At 38.0% G+C, this 11,322-nt stretch overlaps 1 protein-coding gene across 5 annotated transcripts in view; it reads left to right on the forward strand.

The window, feature by feature from the left end:
* Positions 1–11,322, forward strand: part of LOC112143303 (CUB and sushi domain-containing protein 3) — a gene marked incomplete at its 5' end in the record, with an annotated part of 317,263 nt that overhangs the window by 145,944 nt on the left and 159,997 nt on the right. For all 5 annotated transcript variants that reach the window (XM_024267159.2, XM_024267162.2, XM_024267160.2 and 2 more), the window contains 1 exon segment: positions 7,692–7,808. In XM_024267159.2, the coding sequence (XP_024122927.1) occupies positions 7,692–7,808 (117 nt within the window).

Genomic DNA, 11,322 nt, shown 5'->3' on the forward strand with positions numbered 1-11,322 from the left:
AAAATACTAGAGGAAGTTTGCAAAAAGGAGCAACTTCTCATTAAAGTTCCACTCCAATCAGCGTTTGATCCCCGTAGAAGCAGAGGTCTTTTAATTATGATTTTGCCCTTCTTAGCCATTTTTTTTTAAACTATAATTTTCTAGAACATAGTTTCTGCCTCTGAGTTGTGGGTGGAGTAAGCTTGCTCTCATTTCCCATCATCCATCTGTTTACATTCTCTCTCACTAGCCCCACACAAACCCAACCTAACATTACCGGTCCAGACTTACAGTTTTGAGCCAGATGCCAGCTCTGATGTGGAAAACAAAGACATACATCAATCTATTTATCTGCAAGTGGATGCATCAGAATGGGAGGAAGCAGGAAGTTTTTGTCCTGACGTCTGTACATCGCGACTACAGGCTTTTTTTTAATTTATTTTTAGTTATCTTCTCCTGATTCACAATGATTTAAATACAAAATACATAGAAATCTAATTTCAATATTATTTTTTTAATGGATATCCTCCATCATGAGAAAAATGCCACAGAAATGTTAAAAACACAATTTTCATTTGGGTCGTGTTAAAAAGTCAAACTTTTCCTGAGTCTGCTTTTAAAAATCTAATATGTTCCTTGTATTAAGGGTGTCCTCTTGTGATTGGCTGGTATGGGTAATTCCAATAACTACTCTTTAAGACTTTACTTTCTCCTGGCTAGTTCAATGTTTTTATAGAGTGTTATGGTCAACATTTCTCTTCTACCTGAGGCTTCATTTTGGCCATTTCAAATTATATGGTTTGCACCAGACTACTAATATAGTGTATTAGTGTCTATGGTACTATCAGGGATTGTGGTTTTGTAAAACCTTAGAAAAAGTTTTTTTTTTTTTTTCTTCTGCAATTCTTAACTTTGACTTTGGACCAGGATCATGAGTGTCTCTTTTAACTTATAAAGCCTCAACACACTTCTTCCTTATTTGATAACTTTTTATTGTGATAATAATTAAGGAGACTTGGCAATTGCTATTAAGATCTATAAAGATTTCTAAATCCCATACAAATGGTTGGCGACATTGTTTTTAAAGTACTGTAAATCCTTTAAATGGCCTCCAAACAATGAAACCTAACATTGTAGATATTGCTCTGGGAGTTTAACACATTCTCACCCCCAAGTCGTCACATATTGATGTTTGGTTAAGGACCCCTCTGAGTCACTTTTTGATGTTTTGGGTGTCCTCAACTCGTCATTTTTTGACGTGTTGGCAGTTCCCATTAAATCACCCTCAGGGCCACGAACCAGAACCGGTCAAGTAGCAGGACGCATAGCACAATGGTACCCAAACCCAGTACCAGTATCCTAACCCGGCACCAGACGCGGTACCAGGCTTGGTACTGCGTCCGGTAGTTAGGGTTAGGGACACCCAAAATGTCAATTTTTGATGCAGAGGGTCCTTAACCAATCGTCGACTCGGTAGTGAGAATGTGTTGGGGAGTTACATAGGAGTCAAAACAGAATACCAGCGAATGGGTCGTAACTCAAATCCGTACAGCAGAGCGTTGCTCCAGAACAGAGCCAAAGATGTCACAGCAGGACAGCAATGATAAATCAAGACAGAAATGGAAAATGAGCTAAATAAAGATGAGCTTAAGATTTACAGTTTGGTTTGTGTCTTGCTTCACTCTCTGTGCTCTGTCATTGGTTGATTCTCCAGCCTAATACAAGACTGGAAAGAGTCTGATCCCAGTGCAGACATAAAAGTGTCTGAAGGAAGTGAAGGGCTGCCAGCCGTCAATCTGGTGGAGTTTTAGCTTTAACATCCTATCTGGAAAGACACCAAATCTTTGGAGACATGATCATTCTGAAGGAAATATGGCACAGACACGTCAGAAGTCTCCATGACACCCCATCATTTTACCTTCCGCAAAATGGACGCAGGCAGAAAGCGTCCTCTTTTAAGTAGAGAAAAGAGTGGACTTTCTGTCTCTGAAAGGCTGGTGTTTGTGCACTATCTTTATTGCAAGAACAGAAGCTGCACAGCACATAGTGTGGAACAGAGCTGCTCAACCATGAACTCTAAAATGGTAAGAAAATGAACTGTTTCAAGCCACAAAGATGTGTATTTTCTTCTGAATTTAAACCTAATGGGATCTTTTCAAACCCACATTAAAAAAAAATCAAGATATGAATAACACAACTTGTAGGCAGCATGTTTGCAGGATTGATCATAAAATGTATGCTTTTAAATCTCTTTGTCAAGGCCAATTTATAACGCAGCTCACCAGTTCCAATTGAACTTTAACCCACTCTAAAGTTTCACTTGCATTGCCACCATGAAAAGTTATTGTTCCTCGCAATACCTTGAGCATGTCAGTATACTGACCCCATCAAAGTTGAATATAAAATATTAATCCTATTCAATGTATCATATCAAGGAAGGCATTCACATATGCAAAACAACCTTAAAGGAAACAGTGGAAAATTTGAGAAAGACAGATGGAAGAAATTCCACAGGAGATCTAAGAAAGTACCTCTCTTGTATTAACATCACCACATTAAAAGACTCTGAAATATTTAATCTGCCTAAGTTAAATGCAGCTCTCAGTTTCTGCAGTGTGGAATGGGACCTTCCACTTCCACTCCAGGGAGAGATTCAATACTTTTACATTTGGCGCCTGGATAACTTCAATGAACAGCTCTGAAGAGCACATTACTAAAGAGTCCATCACCCTGTCTCTTAAGTATTTTCACTGTGGGATTATATCGGAATTGAAGACTTAACTGGGTTAAAAATAATGACACAACATTAGCTCCTCTTGTTTTACATTATTTAATAATAATCTGGGGGATTAATGTCAAAGACGACATAAATGCTACTTAGTTTTAATGGTTGATATTTACTTAACGTGTTTGGGGGAAATGGAACCATGGGAATTTGTAAAGGACAGGCATGTTTTTATTATTTAATTCCTGCTATAGAAAAGGCAAGAACACCCCATTGCGTTAGACTTTTTAATAAATCATAAAATAGAAATTTAAGCCTCTCTAAAATATAAAGGCAGTAGCTTTCTTTGGTTTTTTTTTGTTTTTTTGTTATGTAAAAATGCAATATCATAGTCATATTCAACAGTGAAACTAAAGCAATAAGACATTGTATTTAGTAATATGATACAAAACAGCGAGCGTGGCAGTTCAGAATAGATGTGCTACGTTATGCTGCTGGCCATGTCAAAGTTAAATTCCCATTGGCTGTCTCGCACCTACAGTAGGTGTGCACAATTTGTTCTCTGCATTTGACCTATCCCCTGGGGGAGGGGGGAGCTGCAGACACAGCCGTGGTTTAACCCCCCAATCCAACCTCTTAATGCTTAGTGTCAAGCAGGGTGTTATCAGGTGCCACTTTTAAAGGTTTTGGTATGACTCAACCGTGAATTAGAACTCACGATCTTTCAGTGGGGGTGAAAGTATCGATCCGAGTATCGATAGTATCAATATCAAGGTGAAGTATTGATGATAGTGTGATGGGATTGATACTTTCAATACTTTCACTGCAGTTTTGATCTTGAATTTACTTACAGAGTTCATGCAAGTGTGTTTACTATCTGTCTGTAGTTTAGCCAGATTGGGAAGATCGGGTAGTGGAGCCATTAAAAAGGCACATATTGGCATCAAAGGCGGGATTTGTGTCTGTATTGTTTATATTTTTTGTATTTATTAGTGTTGCTTTTGTTTACTTTTTTTTACTAGTGACTTTGATTTTTTATTACTGTCTAACTTCTTTATTTTGCATTATACCATTATTAATATGCATGTTCAGTTCTGGTAGTTGTGATTAGTTAATCAATATTTTTTTGCAAAAAGTCTTTGTCCTGTGTATTATTATACACTTAATTTACAAAAAAAAATTATGTGTTTCCAAAATTATTCTATAAGCAAACATTTCAAGGAAAAAGTATTGGTATCGATATTGGCAATACTAGCCCTGTAATTACTTGGTATCAGATCAATACCCAAATTCCCAGTATCCCCCACTCCTACCTTTCAGTCTCAGGGCAGCCTCTCTACCACATGGCCACTGAGCTGTTGGTAGAATACTATTTATTCTCATAGTTAATATGGAGTTTTGATCAATTGACCATTTCTTTCGTCTGATTTAAAGATGATGGATGAGAAAGTATCAATTTCAGTGATCTTTCCACATTTCCAACCATTAACTTCATATGAAACCTTCTTAATATTATAAAAGACTAAATCAAATATTTATACTAAAAATACTGGACGATGTTTCATGCTACATTTGTAGCCATTACAGCTTCATTTAACATTGATCATTGGAGTTAGTTTTAATGTGCGGTCATGGTTCCCTTGTTCATGCCAGTGAAGTGGCTTTAACTATTTGATCAATACCTTTCACATGTAATCAGCCTAAAGTCTGAGGACACCAGCACTCCTTTAATTGCAGCACCCGTTAAGTTTGTTCGTTTCAACCACCGTGTCAGTGAACGGAGAGACGTATGAGATCATTGCCTGTGTTTTGATTTGTATTAGCTTTCTTGAAATAAAACTGGATAGTAAAGGTGCAATTTTATCAGTTAATAATTGTAATTGTAAGTTTTCCAGTTCAATCCTCTTTATTGTTATCTTGCAGCTTTTTATAAACTCTTACTCTCAGTAGTTGTTTTCAACTGTCTGAAGAAAATCACTGAAACCTCCGACATCCCCTCATTTTTTTGGCTGCTGATTGGTAACTCATTTTGCTCTCCAGAACTCCTCTCAAATTTCTGTTTTGCCTCACAACTCATTTTAACATAATGTCTTATTTGCCAGCGACAGATATATTTGATTATATGCCTGTTGCGTCTCCAAAAATAAAGTGTGCACAAATTACTGATCCAACTTCAGTCAGTAAAAACCTCTATGAACCTCTTGTGTGTTACTGAGTGTATTGTGTAGCCACGGGAGGTTGAGGAGCAGCTGTTGACAGCTTTTCTGACAAATGAGTGTTTGTTTACTGCTGAAGGCTCCCACCTGATGGCTCAGCCCATGATCTTCACCGTGTACAGGGGCCTCTTTGCAAATTAAAACCATCGTTAACAGATTAATAGGAGACTGGACACTCAGGTAGAATAACAAACATGTTCACTGGCATACAGTATGCGAATGGAACCTAGAACATTATGGAGATAAGAAAGCTATGTGGGGGTATTACGTCCCCTATGGATAAACCTGGCTCAGGTCTGGGAGAAAAGACATACAAAAGGGGGCAATTACAAAAACTGGACACCTAGAAGAATAAAAGGAACAGTTTATTTAATGAAAGAAATCATGTGTCCAGAAATGAAAGAAAAAAATGAAATAATTAGTTTGTTGGTCAAACCAAAGAGAATTAAAACATTGGCCAAACATAAACAAGTCAGGGAGACTGCTGACCCAGCCACGTCGACTGTCGGAGTCAGCAGCTCCCTGCTATGGACTGCCTAACCAAAATCTGCATAAGGAAAACAAATAAACAAAGCCCGCAAACTAAGACTACCAATGTCCAAACCCAAACTAAAATAACAAAACCCAGCATTCTAAGACTGCTGAGGACAAAGAGGGTAAAAGAAAACAAAACAAACCAAACCAGCACCACACCAAATAAAACCCGACAGGATCCTCAGCCGGCCTCAGTGAGGCCTCCTCTGCCTTAAATACCTGACAGGTGCTAAATAAGATCATTTGCCACACCTCCGAGGTGAGCAGAATGGTAGAGCATGTTGAAAAGGTGGAGCACAGCAGCAGTAGGATGTAGCAGGAGGCATTATTGGACACTTAATTAAAATAGAAGAAAACATAATAAAAACAAATTTTTAGTAGTAAAAGCCTGCTTGATGTTAAGTATACATGCGACAGAGAGGTTGATTCCTCACCATTCAAGTCCCACTCGAGAATTTAAGTTACCATCTCTTCTCACGCCAATACGAACACAGATCCAGGTTGAGTTTATTCCTTCCATCACACACATGTTGTGTGTCTATTTTTGGAAGATGCCACATTCTATATCAGGGATAGGCAACTCCGGGCCTTGAGGGCTGCAAGTTTTCCTTCATACCCTTTTCTGGCATATCCTAATTGGTTGGACACACCTGAACCATGTAATCAATGATGAGTACTGTATGTCTTACATATATCTGAAAATCATGCAGACACACCGGCCCTCGAGGCCTGGAGTTGCTTATTCCTGTTCTAAATGGTCTCATATTATCTGTTTCCCTTAGTAGTAGAAATAGAGAGAACTATCAATTGATATTTTTGGTTAGATTCTGTGCTTGGGTCTAGGGAACGATGTCGTGGTCTTCAATAAGGTTGTGTGTTCTGTGCCAGAGAACAGTGTTATAATGAACACAGCAACAAAACAAGTTTTACTTTGGGTTTCTTTTTTTTTTTAACTCAAAAAGTTTTTTTTTATATTTATTTCTTTGTATTTCTATTATTAATGTTCAAATGTCCATATCTGAAAAGTTAAAGACCCACTCTTATAATAATAATGTTTTGGTGTTTTAGAATGATCTTGTGACATACATAAATAAAAATTAAGCTTAAAATTGCATTTCTGCAGTTTTTGTTATTCAAATTGTTGTGAATCGGAAGCAGACAAAAAATGCAGTTGGAAAAAGATTGTAGCTGTGACAAAGGTGGTACAATTTGCAGGCCATAAGCTCCTTGCTCCACTCTTTTTCGATGCATCCACCTGCAGACTGTCAAAAACGGGCAAACAGCTAGTTCCATGTGCAGCAGGTGTATTGGTTCAGACAGGAACTAAGCACAGCTTAAAGTCCACAAAGCTAAATCAGGGTCAGACAGGCAGGGGTCAATCACCAGCATGGGATTAACTAGAGTTGTCAGAGTCCAGGCAAGGGTCAGGGCAGGCGGCAAGCAATCAGAGATAAAGCATGGTCAGGTACACAGAAGATGGAAACACTCGGTAATCCAGGCTGAGTGGCAAAAACAATACTTGAATGAGGCTCTGTGAAGTGCTTGGTGATTTACAATGAGAGAGAGCTGAGAAGCATCCAGGAACTGTGCGCTGGGGCTGCTGGGGCTGCTGGGAGATGTAGTGCATTCCATACTCTGGAGATGGCTTCCTCCGGTGACCAGAGAGGGGACACAGAGCTCTGACTCCTGACACAGACAGATCCATATGCTTCTTTGTTTTCCTGGTCTGAGCTGGGATCTGGCTAAAGACTGTATAGCTAGTTAGCTCCAATATTGCTCACCAGTTTTGTTGCACTGCTAATAGGGCTGTGAGGGGTTGTAAGCTTCCAGGACAGTGTAAACAGATGGATGATGGGAAATGGCTTACTCTGTGCTAACAGTTCTGTCAACAACTCAGAGGTGAATGTCTAACATACTACTGCCACTCAGCAGAAACTATGACCTAGAAAACAACACAGGTTTTTGATTTTGGCTAAAAATGACAAAATCATAATTATAAAACCACTGAGAATGCTTTTACAATGGATCAAAAGGTGATCAAAGTGGGACTTTTAAACCATTTCATGTGAAAAGTCTGAGATATCTAATGTCTTTCATTTGCTCTTATTTTGTGACATGAGCGCCTTACAGTACTCTTGTGACTATAACATTTTTTTCCCCTGGTATTGTGAGATAGTCATTGCACATTGTTAACATTGCATCTTCCCTGCTTGCCTTTGCCCTGCTTGTCCCTGCAGCTCCCTGCGGAGGCCATTTCACCGCTTCAGAAGGAACGGTTTTGTCCCCAAATTACCCACATAATTACACAAGAGGCCAGAACTGTGTCTATGACATCTATGTCCCAGGCGATTTTGGTAAGTGTTTTAAACATTATTTAATTTGAGATAATAAGTCAAGTTAATGCTTGAAGCTCTTTAAAGTCATTTCAGAGGGTTTTAAAAAAAATGGTTTTTGCAAGGGGGAAATAGTGGTTAAAAGTGATTGTTTTCTTGAAGGTTGTAGCGATGTCTTTGAAAACAGGCTCATAAGTGACAGATGTGTCAAACAGAACCATGCCTCCATTATATCTACAAAGAACTTCTTTAAGTTTTTCATTTTTAGCTTGGATGTTTGATACACTCTGCCAGCGACAGTCACTTTTAATGCTTGTTTACTGTCTGAGTGATATTCAGTTCATGTAGACTTGCCTCGTTATCAAGTGAATGGTTCAGTGAGAAACATCACTGAGGTAGCTGCTGGTATGTGTCTAATGAAATCTCAATTATTCAATACATAACGCATTAGAATTCCTCACCGACTCACTGCAGGGGTAGGTTGATTTCACTCGTCGAGTATCAGTAAAAGCACAGCCTCTAGGATGGCATGGTGTTTGGAGAGTTGTGAGAGCAGTACAGGATCAGTACAAAGATTGAATGTTGACCTTAAGAAATGCTCCACGAGAGATAATGCAGAGGAAGGTCAAGCTGCCGCAAATAGTTTCTCTAAGCGCATTGGTGTGTGTTTAATTTAGCGAGGGTCCCTGGGAGACCTTGATGTTCTTCTGCTCGATATTTCACGTTATTCATAAAGATCGGCTGAGATGCGGGCAGATGTTGTGCTTACGGAACATTCATTCATCCCCTGTGTGATGACCCAGTCCAATAGTTTACATCCTCTGCTGCATCTTCTGCTCCTCATGGTGTCCAAGTGCCGGCCTTTTTCCTAATAAATATTACATATAAATGCTGCTTTTGCTTAAACTGACAACACCGGCTTAATGGGGTGTGGAGGTCACCAAGCGATATTCCCTCCAGGGAATGGATCTTGTCCTGGGAATGTAGAGATTGACTGCTGATAGTGAGAAAGACCAGTGCTTTAATATAATACACTCCGAACTGAAGATTAACTATACTGCTGAGACAGAGTCATACTAATGTTTTGGTTGGTAACATAATCTTTCTTCACATTTCCCAAAATGAGGACGAAGTTGTAGATCTTGGAGTCTGAGGCTGAATCTGAATTCTTTACCTACCCCTCCAGTTGTAGGGGCATTTGGAGGGATAGGGGTGTTCGAGATAGTTTTTTAAGGGTACACGCGCTAACAAAAATGACAGCACATAATGATGACATCTTTGAGTGGTAGTGTTGTCCGAATTTGAAGACACAATTTTTTCATAACTCTCCGCTTGGTGGACTAAATGTATTGGTAGGGGAAGAATTCGGATAGGGTCTAAGAAGAGATCTTCAGACATATCAGGCATAAATATATAGGTATATAGAGGTATATTCCTCCACTGCTAGTCATAAAAAATGTATTTCTTGTGTATTTCTTGGAAATAAGTTAATGTATTTGGAGCTTAACAAAAAACAAGTTTGTACAGGACTGGCTATGATATTGACAAACTTAGAGTAGAAGTTGTGCTTTTCTAGATAAGAATGAGCCTTTAAAACTGATCTATACATCTGATAAGTGATTTGCTACATACAAGTCAGTCCTTATTTACAGGCCCAATTTCAAAACATGAATACAAAATTAATTGGGCACCTTCAGTGTCTTGGACATTTAAGATTTTTGTGGTTTGATAGCAAAGAAAGCTTTGAAAAGGGTCATCTTTACTTAGTTTTTTAAATTGAAGACATTTTTTCCAAAAATACATTCTCTATTAAGAAAGAATTTTCAAAATGGCATCCTTTAAGTCCAATAAACCTTTTTAAAACATTTTCTGCTATGGAAGCATCATGGATGAATGAGATATTTGTGGTTAGAGTAACTTCACGATAAGAAATGCAGTACATTTCTCCATACTTACTCCAATAACCCTTATCTAATTACTTCATAATTATAAAATTGCTCCAAGCACGAGTTGGGTAAATCGTCATGTATTTTCATTCCACTCAAACAAGGTGTGATTTTTTTGATTTGCAATTAATCATTTAATCATCGACTCTAGAGAAAGACTTAGGTTGTCTGAAATCCCTCCCTAAACCCTAACTACCAAAAAACTACATACTGCAGGACTATAAAATGCCCTGGATTTTAAAGGCTATTCAGACACGATGCTTACTACTTTTCTTTCATTTTTCCAAACGCCGGATATGACGTCACTGATTTCAGAAAGTCAAAATCGAATCAATACGAACTTTTCACGATGTTTATTTATGATTCCATTGTGTTCTGATGGTGAAACTGTGGATGGTTCATTAAAAAAATGCAAAATTGTTCACCCGCAATGCATTGTGGTCTATATTCACTAATCTAGTGAGCATCGATACTCGCTAAATTTTTGCAAAGACTTCTGGGAAATTTCTAGTGCAATTGATTTTGGAATTAGTGATTCGGAAAGCACTAGAAAATGGCAAACTCACTATATAGTTCACTATATAGTGAGTACGGGGGAAATTCAGACATATCTCTACTATGTGTGTTCTGGCAATTAATAGACTATTTTTTTATTTTGGTTGTGTCATACATCTTACACTATTTCCTACATTCTGATTGGTTATAGACCAAGTACTATTACTTGGTGAGGGCCTGGATGCAGCTCAAAGTTGGTAGCTGTTCAGAGCTCTTGTTCTTGTTCAGAATATACAGTTTATTGTCTTCAAAGGAATGTCCACTGTCTTTTAGGAGCAGGACATTGTAAGTTTTTTTTTTTTTCTGTACATAAATGCACATTCCTTTGAAAAACAGTAAAGCCAGAAAACAGCATGGCATTTGCAAATAACACTTTAAACAAAATTCCCCCTAACTGAGTATTTGTCTTTAATAATACACTATTATAAACAACAGTAATATTTAAGATAAGTACTGGCTCACTTTAGCGTTATTTTGAATTAAAAAATAAAAACAGCCCAGAGAATCTAGCACTTGAGCTTTTTAGCCTCCAGATATCTCCATTTAAACATAAATACATGTTTTGTGTAGCAGAGTTAGCAGAGAGTGAGGCCTTTAGGCAATAACATAACAGAAGTCACATTAAAGCATCCACAGTACAAGTGATTTAAATGTGTTGGCGCCCAAGGCTATGTGTCAGGTGTGTCTTATGTGACCTTCATATGACCCAGAACACACTATAATACTCCAATCTTTACTCTGTGGCATTCAGTTTTTCTGACACACATTTGATTTTACATAAAATGCTATGACATTGTCAAGGACCGTGGACTGAAAGCTCGGAGAGAGGCTAGTATTAAAAAAAAAAAATGTAAATCCTTGATTTTTTTTTTCTTTCTTTAATAGAATTGTAAAAGGTGCAGACTTTTGCAACTCTTCCAAAAACCCATCTATCAATGACTGTTGCCATATTTAGTGCATTTTGTATTTATATATAGACGTAGCATAAAGCAACGACTGGTCATACAATACTAAACATTAAATAAATACAATAA

Source organism: Oryzias melastigma, linkage group LG16, assembly GCF_002922805.2.
Source record: "Oryzias melastigma strain HK-1 linkage group LG16, ASM292280v2, whole genome shotgun sequence".
In the NCBI taxonomy this organism is placed as follows: domain Eukaryota; kingdom Metazoa; phylum Chordata; class Actinopteri; order Beloniformes; family Adrianichthyidae; genus Oryzias; species Oryzias melastigma.